This window comes from Uranotaenia lowii, chromosome 2 (assembly GCF_029784155.1).
Source record: "Uranotaenia lowii strain MFRU-FL chromosome 2, ASM2978415v1, whole genome shotgun sequence".
NCBI lineage: Eukaryota > Metazoa > Arthropoda > Insecta > Diptera > Culicidae > Uranotaenia > Uranotaenia lowii.
In genome coordinates this window covers 252,507,789-252,532,071 of record NC_073692.1, presented here as the reverse complement: position 1 = coordinate 252,532,071, position 24,283 = coordinate 252,507,789, and the positions used below count along the sequence as shown (strand labels likewise).

General features: G+C 33.0%; 1 protein-coding gene across 1 annotated transcript; it reads left to right on the top strand.

Moving 5' to 3' along the window:
* The first annotated feature begins 5,048 nt into the window (after positions 1 to 5,048).
* On the top strand, positions 5,049 to 23,730 carry LOC129746023 (IDLSRF-like peptide). Its single transcript, XM_055739442.1, has 4 exons — positions 5,049 to 5,570; positions 20,891 to 21,019; positions 21,083 to 21,281; positions 21,359 to 23,730. Exons 1-4 carry the CDS (start codon positions 5,450 to 5,452, stop codon positions 21,504 to 21,506), a joined length of 597 nt encoding a protein of 198 aa, XP_055595417.1. The 5' UTR covers positions 5,049 to 5,449; the 3' UTR covers positions 21,507 to 23,730.
* Positions 23,731 to 24,283: the final 553 nt, after the last annotated feature.

The following is a 24,283-nucleotide window of genomic DNA, read 5'->3' as shown; positions in this document are numbered from 1 at the left end:
CGATCGATGGATTTGATTTCTGTTTTTTATTTCAAAATAGTTGAAATGTATACAGTAAATTATAATCTTAGAGGCGAACAAGCTTGTGGTTAAAAACCTCTTAAATTAAGAAAAAAATCATAATCTTACATTGAATACAAAATCAAGCTGATATGACAGATCTTATAAAAATAATTATGATATATAAATAAAACGATGAAAACCGATACTTTCAGCTTTATAAAAAGGATTATTAAATTAAATTTTCTTTCAAATTTATTTATTTGTTTAATGAACTTGAAATAAACAATGTTTTGGTATATGATTTAGCGTAAGTTTTGTAAATCAAAATATTTTTGTTAATTTATTTTATTAAATTTACCAGAAAAAAAGTTTTGTTAGTTTTTAACTCCCAATACTTCATAGAAGTGGTAGCATACTTTTCTTTTTTAATTTCCCGAAACTTGAAAGCTTAATTTCGAGCAATGTTTATCAGTTCCAGTTATTAGTACCAAAATTCTATAGCAAAAAGTGGAATTCCTGTGCAGAAGTTACATTTCCAGTTGTTCATCCATCGCTATGCCCTGTTATGCAATGCACAGTTGTACATCAAGGAGAATTCAAATTAAAAAATGCTTTCGTTTTGAAAATTGTACAACCTTATTTTGCTTGAAATTATTATAAATTGAAAATTAATTATTTGTGTGGTAGTTTTAATGTAATTAAAGTAGATGAGTAAGTAGTTTTCAGTTTGAAATTTTGAACTTGATGAATTTCAAGTAATATTTATCCCTCAATATTCAAATAAGTTATGATAACAATTTTTTTTCTGGAATTTAGATATGTTTAATGTTTAACTTGAAAAATTTCTGAAAAATTCTGTTTTGTACAATGCAGTTAAATTTTTCATGAAAATTTATGATATTTTTATTACGCCTTATTTTGCTATCTCGTTAAATTCGAACCATAAGGTGTTATCACTGTAAACATTTTGATTGAATTAAAAAATTTTGTACACGATTATGTTTTTTAAAATAATATATTAGGTAACTGTAATTTTGATTCCAGATTCGAATTATTTTAAAAATAATTCATTAATGCCTAATTTTGCTACCTATAGAGTTAATTGACAGCAAATGATGCTTTAACTTCGGTTACAGGTTTGTATTCTATGTAATTATTGGATACCTTAATGATAGCTAATTTTGCTATCAGTACACATTCTACACCAAATTTTGCTTAAACTTTGGTGTTGAAGCCTGAATTTGGCCTCAGCTTGCTGTCAGAAAAATATTTAAGAGGCCTTAGTTATGCCTGATTTTGCTCTCAAGAAATATTCGACCCCAAAAAGTGCTATCAGTTTGCTGTTGACACCATTTTAAGGTTTCATTTTACTATCAATTTAGGCATCAAAGTCTGCTCGGGCTATAAACAATTATGTTATTTGTTCTATTGATTCGAATTCAGATGGTTCCACATTTTTAAAATGAATGAATAAAAAAGGATTAATTATGCCGTTTTGCAAATTCGTTAATGTTATAGCACGTTATAGGATCCAGTTAAAGGGAAATAAGAAACTTTCATTGAGGTTTTGTTATTTCGCAGTTTCGATTTTTAATCGTTCTTATGTACTGTTAAGCCAGTTGAAACACTATTGAAAAATCACTATCATTATTTAATCATGAAATCAGTAATTCTTTATTTTAATGTTTTTCCTTGAAAAATTAATTCAAAAGGGTTACTTTAACATTTTTAGAAAATATATAATTCTTAAAATAATAGTCTCATCTTGTCTTAACTAATGTAGACGATTGACTAGGAACCGTGGGAGTACAAGAGAAGAAAATAAAAGTTTTCACTGATTTGTGGTGAGAGAAAATAAGAGATGTTTTCGAAAATTTCCGTTGCAGAAAAATTACTAAATGAAATACATATAAATTGATAAGATAACTTTTCAAAAATATACTTATTACAATGATACATTGGTTTTCTTCATCATGTTTTTATAAGTTCAGATTAAATATGTTTTTAATAAACTTAACTTACTATTGATTTACTATTGATGAGAAAAACTTCTAAAATGTGAGGCAAAGAAAAGCATAGAATCAAAGAGTTTCCAGAAAGGCAATATTCATAGAAAAACAATTTGGAAAAATTTGTGTCATTTTAAGTTACTTTCCATCTTCAACCATTAAAGCTTTCGCAAACTCTTTGGTTCAACAGGGATCATGTTTAGGAAAAAGAGCTAGTTTATCAACGAAGATATTTGGATGGTATTGATTTGCCTTCAATATTTTACTAGATCCATTTTAATTGGACGTTTATCAAATGCCTCAGAGAAATAGGAGTTTCCTTAGGAAATGTGTAGGAGCATAGGAGGTGTAGGAAACCCATGATCGAACCATTTACCAAAATGGATCCTGATCTCTACCTTTCACCAACTTACACAACCCCTTCCTTGGATACTTGAATATGGATTAGCAGACGTATAGACGGTTTCCATAGTTTGTGATACTAGGTTATATCTGGTTCTGACTATTTCATTTTTTTTGGAGTGCAGTGTTGAGAGGTTGCTAGTTGAACTTAAAGAGTATCTTACTAACAATCCTTCCTTTTTCCCCATTGATTACTAGGACGTGGCCGGCGTCGTTATTAATCGTATAAATAAGGGAGAGCATCAGTTTTGTACAATGAGAGTGACTGCTAATCCCAAGCACCATTCTTTTGGACTTTGTGCAAAATTGATGGCCTCGATTAATCACGGAGTAGCAACTATTGGCGATGTGGAACTTGTTCTGCTAAGCCACGCCAGTGATCATGGAATTCGAAATGTATAGTTTGAAAACAAATGTAAAAAATACGAAGTTCCTCTAGAATCGATTTAAAAAAAAACTGTAAATGAAGCATTTCGAGTTCAATGATTTATGGTGAATATGAAAAGTCAACCAAGCTAAGCTAAGCTAAGCTAGTTCGTATTCTTACTGAAATAAATAATAGGGGAGAGTGGGGATACTTGATCCCCTTTTCTTATTTTCACCATATCTTTTTGGAAAAATTTAGCAAATCGCCGTATTTGACATTTTCTTACAGCGTGTAACTTCAAGTTTCTATGTTCCAAAAATTAGAACGATACTTGAACCCGTTGATGAACTAGAAGCATTTTCGTGGGAGTAAAAAAATTGCGATTTTTCTGTAGTTAGGGGAGACTTGATCCCCTATTGAAGGAGACTTGATCTTTTATACAGGAAGCCCTAATCCTTGTATAAACATCAAACGAAACCCCAAGATAGAATGTTAATTGACTATTTTGGCCATGTTTGTTCTCATTTAACAATTTATAGCAGACATAAGAAGAAAATTCTATAACTTTGTCTCAACGCTAATAACATTGCATACTTAAAGGCGCTATTTTTTATAATTAAGAGAAAATTAATTATTTTTGCTTTTTTTCAGAAAATTGTTTGATTAGTTTTTGGATAAATATTAGTAATTTCGTAATCAGCAATCATAACGATCAATTCAGAAGAAAAAATATGCCGTTTGGAAGGGGGATCAATTGTACCCAACTCTAGGGGATCAATTGTACCCATAATCAACATTTTAGAAATTTTTTTCTGAAAAAAGTTGAGAGTTTTCTATTGCTTTGAAAATATGGCATTATGAAGTTCATTTTACGCTCGGACGATTGATACATTGGAACAATTTTTTTTCATAATTTTTCCATGTAAGGAACATTTTAAAGTGATGAAAAAAGATCTTCAAGTTACATTTTGTGAAATTTTCCAACAAAGTTCAATTACTCAAACAATTATTTTGTTAAAATTTTTTCAACTACAAGCATTGGTATTTTGCTCATTTTGGCACATTTTTCTAGAACATTTGATCTTTGTAAGACATTCCAGTTTCGAGATATAGCTAAGGAATCAAGTATCCTCATTCTCCCCTATAGGATAATGAAATCTCATCGATGCCTAGTTCCGGAAAATTATGCTATCATTTTGGTCTCTCCGTTCTGCTCTATGAACATCAATAAAACCTCAACGATGCCTTATTTAGCTGTCGTGAAAAAATCAACACCTAATAGAGTTATCTTTTTTTTATCGATGCTCCACTTTGATGTGTGATCGCCATCATTTTTTCAACATGTTGATACTTAATAGAAACCTAATTTTGACATCCGAAAAAATACAGCACAAACTTATTAATTTTGGCATTGATAGCTCATTATGGTTTCATTTTTATATCAATTAAGGCATCAAAGTCTGCTCGGGTCTAACTAAAACTATCTAGATCGAATCACCTGGAAAGCTCTCTGGAGCCACTTTCAAACTCCCTCCCAACTGATTGTTTTCAATCGTTTGTTTTTTTACTGTGAGTTGCGCAAATCATCGCTGGCTTTCAGCACTCTTCGTCGAAGCTTATCATGTTATTTATTAATTTGACACCACCTTAAATATCAATCTTTTTCATCACGTGTAGTTTCTCCTTAAAATTGCGCACGAAACTGCTATGATTGCATCTTACTTAGAATAAGCTTCTTCACTATGCTGCAAATAGACCTTTACTATGAAAGTGAATAAAGATTAAATTTAAAACCCTTTCGATGCTGATTTTACCGATGCGCAATCATAAGTCCAATAAGTATAAGGTGGCCTTTTTTCTCGTGCATTAACTATAAGCATGCGCTACATATTTTTAACAAAAACGAATTCCTGTCGTAAAGTTAGCTAGCTCATAAGCATTTTGTCCCAAAAATACATATCCTTGTGTGGTTTTCATCGATTTATGTCTTCTGTTATCACAAACTGCTTTATTGATGACAACATCGAAATGTCAAAAAATGATAAACTGCATGCCAATTTTCGAAACATAAACATTACAAACAACAGGCAATACTTCTGCATTCCACGTGCTACCAGTCACTCTACAGATTTGCTACCAAAATCAATTCCCATCATTCGTTAAATTTACACCTAGAGCCCAAATCCTTTCTATAGCAAAGATTTATTTCGGCGTCTGCGCACGAGCTGGTCAGGCGTGATAAAAAGGAGACCATCCTACGCTAAACGTCACAGTTCATTTCTGGGTGCTCGAGGATAGTCACATTCCGTGGTGTCGCCCCCGAAAAAAAAGTGCTTAATAATTTTATTCCAGTCATTGGGTGGCAGCTGTGTTTTAAACATTACTTTTCTTGTTTCAGAAAATTACTCAATTTCCTATGATTCAGCGTTAAAATTAGCAGCTCTGATGTATCGCGAACTTGAAACTTAATTGCAGTCAACATTTTTTATTGGATTTGGATCTTTTGTAGTGTTTTCTAAGAAATTTTTCCATTCGAAACGTGTACATTCAGTATTGGTGAAAAAATTGTGTTAACGACGACAGAAAGGTGGTACCTTTGGTGGCAAACTAGGGGATCAGGGCAAGGCCATTCGCGACCGCAAAGGACCTTCAAAAACGCATCCACACCATGTCGAAGGTGCACTGGTTTGCAGTTTGCAACATTTTATTTGCGTCATTACCAATGGCTGTGCTAGGGATCGATCTCAGCCGCCTCTACGGACATCTGCCCCCGGTCTCAAAAAGGAGTGGTAAGGATTGCAATCATTTTTTTTTTGTCTCTCTTTTTATTCTAAATCAATTTTGGACCCCATTTTTTCCTATTCGATTGGTTCAGGGCTAAAGATTTTGTTGCAAAATGTTTCAAATATATTTTGTTACAATTCGGAAAATCACTATAATTCTGAAGCTTTTAACTTGCTGGTAGGACAAAGAAAAGGGCCAAAAACGTAACAGGTAGCTGGAAATTACCTATCAGTTGTTGGAATCAGCTTGTGTATGCCATGAGCACAAATGTGGCGCAGAACAGATCAGATATCAGCATACCTGCAAGAGAACCAGGAGAACGCTGAGTGAGAGAACGATTGCTGAAGCCCGAGAATCTGTTGAATATCGTTAGGATTCCCATCGTTTTTTCCTGCCAATGCCAAACCCCATAATGATGGTGTCAGGTTCGATGTATCATTAGCATTTGCATGTGTTTCTGCGTGGGCGTTGAAAATAGCTTTTCGCTTGGCTACGGGGAAATTTCTTATTCGCTTCAACCTTTGACGTTATTTTACATTCGATCAAAACTTTGTTCCAGGGGCTTTGCGTAATTGTGGCTTTTCTCATTAACTCGTGGGGTATTGCGAAACGGCATCAGCGTGAAGATTTAACTCGCGGTTTGCTAAATGCTGAAAATTTAGCAAAATCTTTGCAGGTATATGATTATTTCGAAACGCAAAGCCCGGTATTAATTACGGGACAGCAGAAAGGTCGTCACATCAATGAATAATAAATGAAGCAGTTCGCTATAAACGGAACCATTAAGCTTTTTTGTTTGTTTTCGCGACAGCCGTAAATTATGGAACATAATGGCTATATACAGATGTTATTTACATAGAGCGGCGTCGTTGTATCATTTGGTGTTGAATTTATCTAGCCTAGGTCACACAGTTTCACCAGGATTGAAACTCAAATTTAGAAAATCCATGTAAGGGTTAAAATTTGTAGGATAAACATAAATTTGAAAACTTCTGACCTAAAGTCTTGACTTTTTGGTAATTGATAAAAACTCATGGCTTTAAAAAACGAAAAAAAAAACGAACATATAGGATCTCAGTGAAACTTCATGTTTATTTGAAAAGATCGAATTTACTTAACTCTAAGGCGTACATTTTTCAAGGATATGATGGCTAGCATCTTACAAATGCTAAAACAACCAGCCCACAGAAAGAGTACTATGTATGCCGTGACCACTGGTTTAGAAGACTTGAACGCTATTCTCTAGGCCACGGTCGGCCTCCAAATTATAATCGTCTATTATTTTGTCAAGATATTTTGCGGCTCAGTTCAATTCAGATTAATCATTTTTATTCGTGATGCTTGCTCACATTAGAAGAAATCTTTTAGACCAAGACGAAGGCCCCAGGATTTGAGGAATTCAAAAATTACCCCAAATCGACTCAGTCTATTCGAACAGGTTTGACTTAACCCTCAGAACTGCTCGGAACAAATAAAGAGAGGTACCGTAATCCGGGGTAACATTGATCACTTTTTTCAATATTTTTCGATTATTTTTCCTATTAAGGGGAATGTGGCATGTTTCATATTTTTTAAATCAGTACAGGACTCCTATGAACGTAAAACATGGTTGCAGAAATTTATTGGACTACTTTGAATTTGATTTAAAAATCCATTTCTTCGCTGGTCAGGAATTGATACTTTGGGGTTACATTGATCAGTCTCCATTTTTACGGTTTGAACGAGATTTATTGATCATAAAGGATACAAAACACCTTCATAATTGTTTACAAATTCTAATTTATCAATTTTACCTTGCTTTTAAACGTTTTCTTCTAAAAACTTTTCTAACAAAAAAAACACTGATGCTGCATACATCTAGGGCAAAAATTATTATACTTGCTAAATAGTTTTAGCTTCAAAATACAAATGAAATTTTACCTTCACACATTCCTCCAGGCCCTCCTACTATTTCTATTTTATATTTTTTCTTCAAAGTTAATCATTTGATAGGATTCCTATCCATTGGTCCAATAAGGGCTTACCCTTGGAAAATGTTCTTGCATTTTAAATATCAAAAAATTTCTCATTAAATGACTATAAAAAAAGCACTATAACTGTACATATACAAAGAATAAAAGTTGTTCTTTCACATTTAACAACCCGTTTGCTCTCAAATACTTTTTTATATCATCAGGAGAGCTGTTTGTTGGCGAGCTTTGGAAAAATTAGATATTTAAAGATTTTGAAATTGCACTTTTACTAACAGAAAGTAATTTCAAATACAAATCAAATTTTGCCTATTTGATACAATAGGCTTTCAAACGTAAAAAAAAGTTTTCAAAAATTCAAACTAAAGACTAAATTATTGATGATAATGTGGGAAAATTTTTTGATGGTCAAAGTTACCCCGTTTTACGATACCTAAATAACCTACTCATGATTCCAAATGTGCCGAGATACTCCGGCTGGCTTCATTCTATATCAGTTTTCCAATCGCTTGATGGCCTGTCCAATCCTCTCACAAATCCCCAATAATTGAGTTAAACTATTTAATATTTATTCATTCATCCAACTGGATGAAAATCTCCGGAAACAAAATTTTAATTCATTTTGAAAATAACAATTTTTAAAATACGTAGAAAATACTACGCTTCGTGACAGTTGTGTTTCGGTGCACCATTTCACTATATTTCGTTGAAAACAACTGGAAATCAAAATTTTACTCCTTGTGAAAAGGCGGCGACTACACTCCAGAAACAAAAACAAAACGCTCACAAGAACTGATCGATTTCTTATTTTATGCTGGAATTTTCTGTTACACTTTGACGTTATTCTTTTCCTGAACTTTCAAATTCGATTATTTGTCTCACTCAATCAATAAATTTCCTCTTCACAAAAACACGCAAACAAAAAAAAAACAACGTCTAGAAAATAAACGCGACCACACTCAGCCAAGGCCTACTCGCGAATCTACTGCAAAAATGTATGGAAATCTACAGAAAGTATTTTGAGCTATTCTTCACTTTGATTTGAAGAATTTTCAATACGAATAATGTTGCCAAACGACCCAGAAAAATAGATTACGGATCTTTATCTATGAAGTGTTTCATTATTTTTTATTTAAAATATTGCGAATTATTTGTTTCAGTCAGGTTTAGATTTTGCCAAAATAAAACAGTCAAAATAAATTAAGATTATTACTTTTTTTGTTTGAGATTTATAGCTGAATTGTGTTTACAAACTGACTGAAATATTAAGATTTTTTAATTTTTAAACAACAATCGAAATTATGAGTCTCCACGGCGATTGGAATTGCTGACAAACTGATATTTTTTGTTCATCTTGGGTGTGAAAATCGACTACGAGCTGAATCTTAAAATGAATATTATTTTGAACTTTGAAAACTTTCTTATATTTGAATTCAGCGTAGAATTCGAATGTCAAATAAAATCTTTGTAATTTTTTTTTTTTTTTTTTTTGTAGCGGCCCACCACACTCCCCCACACCAAAAGGCTCAATTGAGCCCCCTGGTAATGGACGCTACTGTTCTCAGCATGTCTGGCAGCAATGAATAATAAAAGTTAACGCGAGCAAATTTTAATCATGCTGAGAACACAAAATTGTTTAATGTCGTGCGAGGAAATGTATTATTTAACTAAATTGACAACAATATGAATCTCAATGGAAAATAATTTCCTTTGAAGAGATTCATTATACTATATTTACTATTACACTAATTATATTTACTAATTTTATCAAGTTATGTTCAATAATTTAATAAGATAAAAATACAAACTACAATTTTTTAAAGAATAATAATATTAGAAATTAACGCTACAAATATGCAAAAGGTAAGCAAAACAAAGACTGGTTGATGATCGACTGTTTTAATGGTTCAATTTTTCTTTCAAAAGCTGTATCACTTTGGTTTTGAACATGGAACGATTGGTTATGTTTTTAATATCAGTTGGTAAGGTGTTGTATTTAGTAGGTCCAATAAACGAAATTCTTTTTTGCCCTAATGATGTTGTGGATCGGCTTCGTTGCAAGAAATCTGACTGGCGAGTGTTATGAGTTCGCAACCTCGTAGTAAAATGGAGGTTTTGAATATTTTCAGTTGAGTGTAGATTATCATAGATATATATAACAGTTTGCAAATCACAGAGTTCAGATATTGGAAGAACGTTATGCGTTCTTAAAGAGTATAGCTGAAAGGTAGGGAATAACAAAGGGAGTTTTAAGATGTTTTTCAAGCATCTATTCTGGAGCGTTTGAAGTTTCTGTAAGTGAGACAAAGAAGCTCTTCCCCATATCATAACAAGGTAGTTCAAATGAGAGTGAATAAACGCAAAATAAAATTTAAAGAGAACATGTTGGGGAACAAAATTTCTCAGTTTCCAAAGAACACTGCAAAGAGGAGTAATTTTTTTTTCCAGGTGTTCAATTTGACGATTCCATGAAAGAGTTTCATCTAAGTAAATTCCTAAGTATTTGAAACAACTAACTCTCTCAATCGTATTACCATTCATAGCTGGGTCATTAGTACGAGGCAGTTTTTTATGTGAAGAACGAAACAACATGTATTTGGTTTTTGTATAATTAAGTGAAAGTAGGTTTGAATTGAAATATTTTGAAAGCAGTTTTAGGTCGTCTTCAATGTGCTGAATTATAATATCAGGTGAAGTTTCTGAATAAAAAATTGCTGTATCATCGGCAAATAAACGTGCTGTGCCTTTAAGTTGAAGGTTACATAAATCATTTACATATAAGAGGAAAAGTAATGGCCCGATATTACTCCCTTGTGGTACACCGATATCAATATTTCTTAATTCGCTTCTTGTATTTTCAATAGCCACAAACTGCTTGCGATCTTCTAAGTAGCTACGAAGGATATTATTTGCTGTTCCTCTTATCCCGTATTTATGCAATTTGGACAATAATATGTCATGATTTAGAGTGTCGAAAGCTTTTTTGAGATCCAGAAACAATGCCCCAACAACATTTTTTGACTCTATTTTACATATGATAGATTCCACTAATTCTGAGATGGCAATTTGAGTGCTCGAGCCTGATCTAAATCCATATTGCAGTTTATAGAGTATATTGTTCTGATTTAGAAAGTCTACAATCCTATTAACAAGAAGCTTCTCGAACACTTTACTAAAAACGCTTAAGGTCGAGATAGGACGATAGTTATTGACGTCAAGCGAATCGCCAGCCTTAAAAACAGGGATAACTTTCGCAATTTTTAGACAGTTCGGGAAAACTCCTGACTCTAATATTTGGTTAAAATATTGTGTGAGTATGTACGAGAATGTTTCATGGTTGTTTTTTAGGACATTAACAGGGAAGCCATCTGGTCCATGACCCTTTTTATTTTTAAGTGAAAAAATAACTAATCGAACCTCGTTTACATTAGCGGGTCGTAAGAAGATTGTATTTTCTACCTGTGCGATATGAGACAAATGATCATTTTCAGTGTCTATTGGAATCTCTTTAGCCAGGTTCTTTCCAATTGTGGAAAAATGTTTGTTAAATTTCTCACAAATCTGTGTACTATTGGTTATAACACCTCTTTCATCTGAAAGGTTGATTGAGGAAGTCGTTTTAGATTTACCTAAGAGCGTATTTATGTTTTTCCAGAGCTTAGAATGCGGAGAATTATTTAATAAGCGCTCGTAATAGAGCCTTTTACATTCTTGTTTTTTTGCACTCACTTTTTTATTTAAATGAATTAACATCTCTTTCAAATTGTTATCATTAGGATGCTTTTTTGATCGTTTTAAATAATTATCTTTTATTTTGATGAGTGTCCACAGGTCAAATGTCATCCACGGACAGCAATTACCTTTAAGTTTTACCCTTTTATTAAGTGTACGAGTAGAAACTTTCACAAAGCGATTGTAAGTTGATGTGATTTCTTGTAGGCCTTCATCAACACTTTCTGGTAGTTGAATACTGTTTAAATAATTCACAAATAAGCTGTTTAGTTTAGCGTAGTCAACTATCTCTTTTCTTAGAATTGTTACATTTTTATCACCTAATAAATTGAAGGACGTGAGTATTTGTAGATGGTCACTAACATCAGAAAAGATTGTATCATTTTTCAATCGATCTAAGTCAATTTGCTTCGATATTACGTGATCTAGAATATTCCGAGTTGTTGGCCTAGTAGGAAATGTGTTTGTACAAGCGTATCCAAAAGATTCTAAGATAGATCTATATTTTGCTACGGTATTCAAATTAACCAGATTCACAGGAACGTTTAAATCACCTACAATAAAGCAGGAGTGATTATCAGCAACAGACGTTAGAAGAGATTCAATTTGATCACAAAACTTGTTAAACGAAAATGCAGGGGGTCTATATACGCCATGAACACAAATTACTTGACCACTTGTACAGATTTCGACCACTTATTCGGTGAAAGCCATCAAAAGTTATATTTTCAGTAGTTTTAAAATTCAAATTTGTTTTTATATACATAGCTAGGCCTCCATATGGTTGATCACGGCAAGAGAAAATAGATGTATATCCCGGAATGTTGTAAATACAACAGTTATCTTTACCAAGCCAAGTTTCACAAATAACAATAACATCGATACAAACATTAAAATGATCAATAGTTTGTAATATGCAATCAAATTTATCTAAATTATTCATACTACGTACATTCCATTGCAAAATTCTAAAGGATCTTGAATCATTATTAAAACTACTTAAATTAAAATCTTCTACATTTTCGTGGTATCTATTAATTAAACTATCCATTGAATAAAATATATAAAAGTTTCAAACAGTTGTAGATTTAAGATCTTATTTTGATCGTGGATCAGCATTGTTCCTTTTTCGTTTGGGTGAAGGACTTTCATTTGGAATCGTAGATGTGTTATTTCCTTGCTGAGTGACATGCATGCTCATATAACGATTCATTTCGAGTTTAGTTTTAATTATATCAGGTTTTGAATTTTCTGTTTGTTTGACCAGAATGGCACCATTTCTTCCGGGCCAGATGTATTTGGCTCCAATTAAATCTTGATATTCGCGCAATTCAGTTAGAATTTCCATAGATAAGGGCGTCAATTCATCCCTTATTGTGACGTTAAGCGCTTTACCATCAACTACTAATAAAGGATCTATTGAAGAAGAGGCAAGTTTCCCAAAAATTTTTTTTTTTACTAAAAATTTCTTCTTTTATGACTGTATCTTTTAATAAAACTTTGATCGGTGGACACTTTTCATTGGGTTTGTTCGAGGATATTAACCTAACAGCGTTTAAAATGGACTCAGTTTTAAGCTCGTAGCCAAAAGTGCCACATGTTTTGCGTACAAGTTCTTGTGTATTTTCTCCATTTTTGTATGGCATTCCGAAGATCATGAGGTTTTTAGAAACAGCTTCCCGGTTAAATCGGTCGAGGTTTACTTCTAATTTAAGGACCTGATTAGAAAGATTTGAATGCTTAGATTTGAGGTCAGTTACTTCTTTTTCAAGAGCATCGTTTCGGAGTTTTATGTCTTTGAAATCAGTCTGAATTTCATCGAATTTCGTGGACAAAAATTCCTGCGAAGCCTCTATCGCAGTAGTAACTGATCTCATATCTGTTTTGATTGAGGTCAATTCATGTGAAACCACATTATAAACGGTCGTTTCAATTTTAGTATGGATATTTTCGATAATAGTTTCATGATCTTTCCGTAAACTTATTATTTTGGCGTAAATACATGCACAGTTGGCATCGCAAAAGTATTGCTGCGCTTTCATTTTGCGAGCTGCACTGCCAATCAAATTTTTGCACCGAAGATGAACGCTCTTGAAACAATATGCACAAGTAAGTATTTTATCAAGATTATTTTCAGTATTATTACACTCTATACAGATAACTTCGTCATCACATTCCATGTTCGCCATCGCCATAATACAACGATTAAAAGCTAAAAGGAACTAACTCGTTTGATGAAACGCACAACTAAAGCTAGAAATTATTAAAATTAAGAAATAAGAGACTTATAAATTTATTTTTAATAAATGCACAACTAAAACTAGGATTATTTAAGAAAACAACACAATAAATATTAAAAAGGAAAGACTGTTATGAAAAGAGGAACAAAAATTTAATTAAAAAAACCCTAAGCTATCTTAAATTATATGTATGTACGGAGATGAGAACTATTTAATTAAAAGCGTTATTTAAAAGGGTTCAATGTCAAAATCGCAACTCAAATTAAATTTTAAGGACAAAGACAAACCTAAATAATGTGTGTGTACGAAATTAAAGATAATGTAATTTAAAGCGCTTGAAATAAAAAAAAAAATTGATTACATAATATTAAACGCACAAAAAAAAAAATCTAATAAAAATCTAATTTTAAAACAAAAGAAAAATCATTGCTTTCCAAAAAGAACAATTTTCAAGTTTATGTTGCACTGTGTACGACTATCAAGAATACAAGTGACGAGTCACCATTAAAACCAGCACACGCTAGTTCCAACAATGTGTGCTACTGACGGAAGCAACAATACTTTCGTACCTACTCATGTGCGCTGGCTGCGTTTGCCTAATCTTCACCGCTAGCGATCGAGATTGACTAACAAGCTAGCAAGTGTAAGAAACACAACCCTTTGAAGTGCGCTAATAACAGAGACACACACTTTCGCACTACTTGCAAGTGCCCCGAGGTTGGCCAAATACTACACCGCTCAGCGACGAGATTTACTAACAGCTGAGCAAATGATAGAACCACAAGAAGTTGAACAGCGGCAGTTTTTTTTACTCAGATAGACCGACAAACGGTGGACGCATGCAGATACGGTTGAGATATATGCTTGGTCAACGATTTGTTGCTGTGCAATATACTCTTGAGAATGTTAGTTGTGAAAAGTAATAAGAAAGAAAGTTCACTTTACTCACCAACCTAGAGGAGTGACTTTCAATACACAGCTCACTACACGAATGCTTGGGGTATGTTTTTTTTTACGTGTTACGGCACAAAGGAAAACTCAATTTTAACACATTTAGGACAATTTAAAGTAGAAAATCATAGTACGGTTTTGCACACTGAACACTAAATTACGCCACTTAAACTCATCACAGATTAAAAAATACGTATTTCTAGTAAATATTTCAATAAAACTGCGGGACAATAAAACAAGACGGTCGATCAAAAACCAGCGCTGCCAGAAGCAAAATCTCTAATGGTTTCTTGTTTTAAATATTATTTTTTCATATCCTTAAAATAATAATCTTATTATAGAATTTGGAAATGGTAATTTGGACTGAATACCTTTCTACAAGCAGGAAGCTTTTGAAAAAGTGTGAAGAATTGATGGCCTGGAATGGGATTTTGGGGGTTTTACCTTAGCTCTGAATCCAGATTGTTACTTTACCCTAGAAAGATCTGGGCAATTCATCAAGATTTGATTGAGGATATGAAATGTTTATTGCTAACTGGAAATAAGAAAAAAAAAGCAAAACACGCATTTAGAACACATTAAAGAGGAGAATGAGGATACTTAAGGGATATTTGCTGATTACTCAGACATGCTAGCTTTATATTTCAACAATCACTCTGCAAAATTTCAATAAAAAATGTTGCGTAGTTTCAGAGATACTGCAGTTTGAATGAGAGAAGTCCAAAAAGTCCGATTTTCGTAGAGTTACTGTTTCTCAGGTCACACAAACTCCAGAAAGCTCAAATTTTGTGATATAATAGTGTGATAGTTGATCTATCTGACGCAAAAAAATTGATCGAAAAATATCATCAAAGTAAAAAGTTATGGAAGTTCAAAGTCAAAGTAACAGTGCGCGTGCTTCCAATTTCTATACAATTATGAACGGTACTGTAGATCAAATGTTCTAGAAAAAATTACCAAATAGAACAAAACAACAAACCTATTTATCTTCTTCTTCTTCTTCTTCTTCTAACACCAACATGGCCAAAACTTGTATGCATCCTGGAAAATGAAAAACTTGCGTTTCACATTTTTCTTTTCAACATGGTATCTGATACATAGAACATGCATTGCAGATACCACTACGGCCAGGCCAACCATGTGATGAAAACGCAAAAGATACAGGAACAAGGGAGGGATGAAGCGTGGAGATCCCTGCCAAACGCTTCTTATGATTATGAAGGTTAGGTTATAAAGTGCAATGTTTGATGTATACAGTTAAAATAAGAAAAATAGGATAGATCTCACCCGAAACTTCCTAAGTTTGGCGCTTGTTCTCTATCAGTTTCTTGATTTCACATTCTACGGTCGTTATGTGCAGACGCTTGATGCTCTGATGACATAGTTCTTCGTCCTAGAAAGCTGATTTACAGAAATATAAACACCCCGCGAAAATATGTGAAAAGTGGAAATGTCTTCAATAAATAAAAATAACTCTTTCTAGAGAAATACCTTACGATTTGAACTGCAAACTTATTAAAATTTGGCACAAACTTAACAAGTTATCACTGTTTATTGAAAAAAAAAAAAAAAAAAAAGAAAAAAAAACATCAGAAAAGTATGGAAATAACAATTTGGATCTAGATACATCATCGACTTTCACATTAAAGTTCAATGTAATGAAATAAATATATACCTTCTTTTGACATCAGCATTCTTTTTTTTTTTTTAATCTAAACATAGTTTTGAGCTTTAATCTTGTTAAAGTACCTGATGATTGAATGATTTAAGATCTCAAAGTTATAACCGAATTAACGCACTCAGTTTGCATTGCAATCCATCGCAAAATATCTTTCTCCAGATTATGAAAAATGAGCTATAAATTAAAAATACTTAGCTTCGGTTTTCTGCAAACAATTATTTTTTCCCGTGTAGATATTCCAGGAATAAAATCGTTGTAGAAAGCCTTTCAAAATTTCTCGAAATTGTCCAGTTGACCAGGGAAAACGCCAAACAAAGCCGAAAACTATGGACCTCCTTCAAACTCACACACATACACTTCCGGTTGTCCACTTAAAGAACTTTCTTGCACTTGTTTCTTGAGTAAAAACTATAAATTTATTTAAATTTCCAAATAGAAAATTTTCAGCTCAGAACAAAACAACAAACCTATTTATCTAGAAAAACTTAAAAAAAAAAATTATGAGCTATTGCAATTTGTTTGATAAATTTAACCAAAAATGACTTTAAAATATGCCAATAATAGAATGCCAATTGACTATTTTGGTCATGTTTGCTCTCATTTCACAATTTATAACTGTCAGAAGAAGAAAATTTTATAACTTTGTCACAACGCATACTTAAAGGCGCTATTTTCTATAATTAAGAGAAAACAATTATTTTAGCCCTTTTCTTCAGACAATTGTTAGATAAATATTAGATATTGGATGAATATTAGTAATTTCGTAATCTGCAGTGATCACGATCCATTCAGAAGAAGAATATACCGTTTTTACTCTAGGGATCAATTGGACCCATTATCAACATTTTAGAAAACATTTTCTTAAAAAAAGTTGAGAGTTTTCCATTGCCTTGAAAATATGGTATTTTAAAGTTCATATTACACTCGAACAATTGATATATTGGAATAAATATTTATGTTATATTTTTTTCCATGTAAGGGACATTTTGAAGTGATGAAAAAAGATCTTCAAGTCTCATTTTGTGAAATTTTTCAAACAAAGTTCAATTACTCAAAGAAATGTTTTGTTAAATTTTTTCGAGCTCATAGCAATGTTGTTTTGCTTCATTTGGCACATTTTTCTTAAACATTTGATCTTTCTAAGGCATTCCAGTTTCGAGATATAGAATTAAGTATCCCCAGGGATCAAGTATCCTGATTCTCCCCTACAGTTATCGAATTTTGGAAAGATATACACATTCTATCTGTTCCATCTATTAAAATGGGAGGTTTCAAGTTGAGCAGATGTTCATATTTTGTTCATCTTTTCCGACATCCATGCTCAAGGAAAAGCAGCATAAATCCAGGGGTTAGGACGATTAGAAAAAAAAAACACTTTCATGAATATGTATGAGTTAGAAACTTGCATAGCTTAAGATTGTTCATTTTTCTGCTGAGCATAAAAGAGGTTACTAGTGTATATTGCCGTGTCTGGCAAAAAAACGCTAATCGTATTAATTTTCGTTAAATTTTTGGTGATCTGGAGGATAAAAAAGTTTCGCTAAGTTTTAGTTCCGCTAAATAAAGAATGATAAATATTTTAGGTGTCGATTTAACCATAGACAGAATGGATCATCATTTCGAATAAAAGCTTATATCCGATCAGTCATTAAAAAATTAGATGATAAAAGAGCTTAATTTTGACTGAAATAGAATCTTTGCTTTAGCCACAACCTTGAAGCACCTTGAAGCATAGCTTGAGCATGGATGAGAAGCTGGAAACTAGGATTTGACAAGACAATAGAACATGCTGAACGAAAAGCTTTTTGATAATTGATGGAAAAGATGGAAAATTGAAAGATTGTTTTCATTATGTTTTATTGGATTAATAAAGATTATTTGGGCAGTCCCGAGTCATCCCATTGTATAGCACCACTTTTCGAATCAACATTGTGTTTGAAAAACTTGTGTGTTGCTTATCTTCTTTTCAATGTTCAGTTAGCGTTCAGCAATTAGCACTTCGATTCAGAGGTCGCTAACTTCTACACAACATTTATTGGTTTCGATAAACGATCGCAGAATTTGACCGAATTTGCGATTTAATTCACAGAAACAATTTATCATCCTGTTAGAGTTCAAAATACGAAAGTTTTTTCTTTTTAAACGAAGTTTTGCATCACCCGGAGATCCAGACACAGCTGCCGACATTCTGGGGTAAAAAATCCTTCCGTTATTCCGACTTATTAGTTTCTGATTCCTATGAAACAGAGAGCTGTAAAGCTGTTAGCTGTATTTTTTTTCTTTAAGGGGGGGGGTAGGGTCTAACACTTTCAAAAAATCGATTTTTTTATTTTTTTATTTTCTTATTGTAAAACATTTCAAGAATGTTGTGTCAAATTTTCAAGTCAATTGAAGCAAAACTGTAGAAGTTATATGCCTAAGGTTGCCAGTATTTTTTCAACTCCCATCCGGGCCTAGCAATTCCGGGCATTTTTTCAAAAAAAACCTGGCAAAATCCGGGCATGGATTTCAATTTTTCAAATCCAAAAACCGGGAAAAATTAAGGTGTAATTATACATAAAAGCAAAGAAAAAATGCAAAAAAATGAAATTAATATTTTATTAATGTAATTGCAGACTTCCAAAAACTTTTTGGAACACTTAAATCATAAAAGGTTTATAAAAGTAAATCAGCGAAATTATTTGAAACAACCGTTGAAAATTTCCATACCGTTAATCGATTTTGCTGAAACTTACTCAAAAACTTTGATTATTTTTGGTTTCTTTGTGAAAATTGTGAAAAAATCCGGGCAATATCCGGACTTTTTTCACGATATCCGGGCAACCGGGCCGGACCGGACTTTATCGAAACTTTGCATCAAATATCCGGGCAAACCCGGATAAAACCGGGCAATCTGGCAAGCTTATATATGCCATTATCTCCTCCTATCTAATACTGCAAGAAAGCAAGAGCAGAAACTTCAAACGCGTTTTTCTCGAAAGCACATTTTTAAAGTCCGTGGACATCGTCATTTGAAAACTACTTATCCGATTCTTTTCAAATTTGGAACATATTTTCTACATATAAAATACCAGACCCCAACGTTTTTCTTTTTTGATTTTTTTACTTTGGGAAGTTTTTAGAGGTGAAAAATGGCGGATTTTTAAGTGAAAAATCGTAGTTTTTACTTCAAACAGCCACAAAAATTTCATAAAAATATTTTTAAGTTAAATAAAAACGTTGGGGTCCAGAAAAACATCTATTAATAATATTTTGCTCTGATTTTTTGACTTCAGATGATTCTGTGCTGAGATACAGTGTCCACCGCAAATCTTGTTTTCTAAAAAGCATCCTCGAAAATGCTCCGTCACCGGCTCATTTCTCAATATTTTTCTACGAAAAAATTACTTAATGTTCTTTTAACAATGCTTTGTATAATGCAAAAAATTTGAATACATTTGTTTGAACGGTAGCTCTAGAAAAAAATCGAGAAAATGGTGTTTTTTTATACCCGTTAGGGGTAGGGTCCCCTTAAATACTCGTATTGGAATGACTGACAAAAAAGAAGTTATCTGGAAACCGTTAAGTGTTCAATTCATACGTCCATGCAAAAATAACCTCATCAATTTCCGTCAAATTAAAACACTTGCTAGAAACACATATTAGCGTACCAGCACTAAATTCCCGGACTTCCTTCTTCCGACGAAGAAATATGAATTGCCGTAATCCGAGGTAATATTGATCACTTTTTTCAATATATTTCGATTATTTCTTCTGTTAAGGGGAATGTGGCATATTTTATATTTTTTAAAACAGTACTGGACTACTATGAACGTAAAACATGGATGCAGAAATTTATTTGACTACTTTAAATTTTATTTAAAAATCGTTTTCGTCTCTATTCATAATATGATGCTTTGGGGTGACATTGATCAGCCTCTTTTCTCACGGTTTTAACGAGTTTTCTTGATCATAAAGGATACAAAACACCTTCATAATATTTACATATGCTAATTTATCAATTTAACCTTGATTTTTAACGTTTTAATTAAAAATATTTATAATCGAAAAAATAACTGTAAGCTGCCCACATTTAGGGTCAAAAATTATAATAATTGCTGAATAGTTTGAGCATCAAAATACAAATGTAATTTTACCTTCACACATACCCCTAGGCCCTTCCACTATTTCCATTTTCATTTTTTCTTCAAAGTCAACGATTTGATAGGGTTCCTATCCATTTTTTTGATAGGGGCTTACTCTTGGAAAATGTCCTTATTTTTTAAATATCAAAAATTTATCATTAAATGACTATAAAAATAGCAAAAAAAACTGTTCATATCCAAAAAAAATGTTGTTCTTTCACATTAAACAACCCGTTTGCTTCTAAATGCTTTCTGGAATCATCAGGAGAGCAGTTTTTTGTGAGCCTTGGAAAAAATAGATATTGTAAGATTTTTGAATAAGATTTTTACTTACAGAAAAAATTTCAAATACAAACAAAATTTTGTCTTTTTGATACTCAATTAATAGGCTTTCAAATGTAGAAAACAGTTTCCAAAAATTCAAACTATAGACTGAGTTATTGGTGATAATGTGGAAAAGTTTATTGTTGGTCAAATTTACCCCGGTGATCAAAGTTACCCCGTTTTACGGTACTAGAGTGTCGGAAGTCTGTGTTTTGTTGCTAGTTTACCGGCGACGTTTCTAAAATTTTTATTAAATTTCATAATATTGATTACTCTTTTCTCTCCCTCTTGAATTCCATCTAGATGCGTGCCATCCCTATGAACCGTTCAAATGTCCGGGGGATGGAAACTGCATTTCCATCCAGTACCTTTGCGACGGTGCTCCGGATTGCTCGGACGGGTACGACGAAGACATGAGACTCTGTACCGCAGGTAATAGTCGTTGCACCTTTATTGTAAAGTGAACTTGAATACATTTTTATATCTTTCGACCAGCCAAAAGACCACCCGTGGAGGAGACAGCATCCTTCCTGCAGAGTCTGTTGGCATCCCACGGACCCAACTATCTGGAGAAGCTGTTTGGGAGCAAAGCGCGAGATGCCCTGGACCCACTGGGAGGCGTGGAGAAGGTTGCAATCGCACTCAGTGAATCGCAAACCATCGAAGACTTTGGAGCAGCACTACATTTGATGAGGTGCGTTAGGAGTTTTTTCTGGTGTCTATTTTGTTTTGGGTGGTTGTAGCTAATGAGAATTGTTTTTGTTTGGGCAGATCTGACTTGGAGCACTTGAGATCCGTATTCATGGCTGTCGAGAATGGCGATTTGGGAATGCTGAAATCGATCGGTATAAAAGACTCGGAGTTGGGCGACGTGAAATTTTTCCTTGAAAAGCTTGTCAACACCGGATTCCTCGATTGAGTGGCACCAGAGCCATACTCGCCATTCTATTATTCAGTTCCTCTTCAACCGCAGTTTTATTCCTATCTTGGCTCGTCATATGATGGCTACAACTATTGAACAGATCATGTTATAGACTAATTTAGAAAACGTAAAGCCAGTGGCGTGGTTAAGGGAAACAGACTGACACACTATTCATCCCAACAACCACGGCTTTGCCTTTGCACTTTGCATCATTTTTCGGTACATTATTGCATTTACTATTAGAGTATTGACACCAATGACAATTATTCATACAAGACTAGACTAGATATGTAATGAATCTGCACACATTTAGTTGAACTTCATCAGCAAATACGTCCAAAAATAGAGTGTTTGTGTGAAAAAAGGAAGCAAGAAACACAAATCGTACTAGCTTTTGACTTGTGTCGGGAGCATACAGAAAAAATAATATATATATTTAAACAAGTATTTACTTCATCAAAAATCACTACACGATAGTTGAAACATAGAGAGTTGATAGCAACTCGCCAAAAAATAAGCCTTGAACTACAGGGAAGGCACAACTACGTTTGGTTTCGTTTCGAAAATCTTTTTTTGCAGAATTTTAGGACTAGATGATCTTCTATGGTCTATCTGATAAGAACACACAATCATCAACAACTAGCAACGAACTACGTATTTAATGAGTCTCATAACTAAATCATCACCCCCATTCACTAATCGGTTTGATCCTATTCACTGAATTTCTTCAATCAGAGTTGAGTACCTAAACCTAGGAAATAAAACAAATGAACATATCAACCTATGATACAAACGGTTATATTTATGGAAACTCACATTTTAGGGTGTGTCTGTATTTTACAACAGTGCTCCATCATCATCCTTTACATTAAGTAATTTAGAGCAGAGAAGAGAGCAGTTTATATCAAAATGTTGCGACTTGTAAAACGATACACGAAGAAGGAAAGAGAACTAAAATAGCGGTACATTCAATATCTTATGAGAGACTACTATTTTGAGAAATATTGTGCACTGGTAAAACAAATCTATCAATCATCTTATGAATAATACATAATCATTCATGTGAACATTACAATCGAAAAATACACTAGTCAGAATTTGACACACTAACGGTCGTGCACCGTAGAATGGAGGAGCGTTGGCCAAGCTTATTTTTGTTCAACTTTTTTCCTTATCTAATATAAAACAAATTTGATATTCTCAGTCTTTGAGACTGTTGGCAATGTTAAAATTATACATAATAGTGCATTCATCTACGGATACAATCAAAACAATTTTCAAACCACCCCCATTGAACTACCCCTGTCCTGTCAGCAAAGCTCCCCATTTTACGGTCCGCCCTATTTCATCTCTTGATGTCAGTCCTTAAGCTGATTGTAACTTAAATATTCATTAAACACATATAAAACAGTGCAACTGATCATTAAAATGATTAAAAAAATGTATTTTGATTTGCTAAAAGCTAAAATAGGCGGTATAAATGCACTTTGTGAGTTAAACGAAACATATCAAACACACATATCAAATTGCATAGCAAGTATATTTACTGCTTTAGAATATACATAAATATATATGAACAAGAAAAAAAAACTACAATTGCAGCGTGATGATATTTTGTTATACACCCACAGGAATATTTTTACAAGTTGTAGTAGCATCCCGAAAGACATGAAAATTTTACGACATCCGCAAGCAATACGACCACTGGAACACCATTTATGACAGTTACCAATTAGTAGGAATGAGTTATACCTAGAAGACGTAGTCAGTCGAGATCTCTTAGATCCAAACCGACTACCAATCCACACAGCAGAATACATTCGACTGTGTAGGCAACATGGCTCTTTAGTAATCCACCTTTTAAAAAACTTAAAAGAATAAATAAACATAATTTACCTGTCTATAGTGAACCCAGAACAATCACACGCTTCCATTAAGCCACTTTTCAAAGAAGGAAACAATCACAATCTATCAGAATATAAATTCGGTATACTACTCTTGAGCTTATCGCCTCTTATTAAGAAAAAAAACCGATTTAAAAAAACACTTTTATTTCGCTTTTCAATTCAAATCACTTACTGTTAGTTTGGAAAGTCAAAACCTCAACTCAGATTTTTACACGACGTGTGATACTGATAATATAACCCCGTTCATGTAAAAAAAAACAGTTCTGAATTACATTTTGTTACCATTCCCAATAAAGTTTGTTTCCTTATTTTAACATTGTGTAGCTCATTTCAGGACGAAAGAAATATTTTTTTTCGAAAGGAATAAATGCCCTGACCCTAGCCGAAAATCAAGCGAAATCGAAAGATAAAAGGTCCGTTGACTATTTTTTGCCAAATTAGTTCTCATTTCACATTTTGTAAGTATAATAAGTGAACTCTATAAGTTTCTCTACCACCACCCTATAGTCATTGCATACTTTAGGGCGCAATTTTCTTGTTTTAAGATAAATACAGTTTCTATTTAAAAGATAATTACTGGATAAACATACTGGATAACTTTTTTTTTTTTTTTTTTTTTTTCTGGGAATTTAACATTTTGATGTCATTCTTCCCTTCCTATACTGGATAACATGATTAGGGTCTAACACTTTCAAAAAATCGATTTTTTTTATTTTTTTATTTTCTTATTGTAAAACATTTCAAGAATGTTGTGTCAAATTTTTAAGTCAATTGAAGCAAAACTGTAGAAATTATAGGCCTTTATCTCCTCCTATCTAATACTGCAAGAAAGCAAGAGCAGAAACTTCAAACGCGTTTTTCTCGAAA

Excerpts from the sequence above, each read along its gene's own strand:
- LOC129746023 (XM_055739442.1), top strand. The coding sequence starts at position 5,450 with ATGTCGAAGGTGCACTGGTTTGCAGTTTGCAACATTTTATTTGCGTCA. Across the intron at positions 5,571-20,890 it reads CCCGGTCTCAAAAAGGAGTG|ATGCGTGCCATCCCTATGAA; the intron begins GTAAGGATTGCA and ends AATTCCATCTAG. Across the intron at positions 21,020-21,082 it reads CATGAGACTCTGTACCGCAG|CCAAAAGACCACCCGTGGAG; the intron begins GTAATAGTCGTT and ends TCTTTCGACCAG.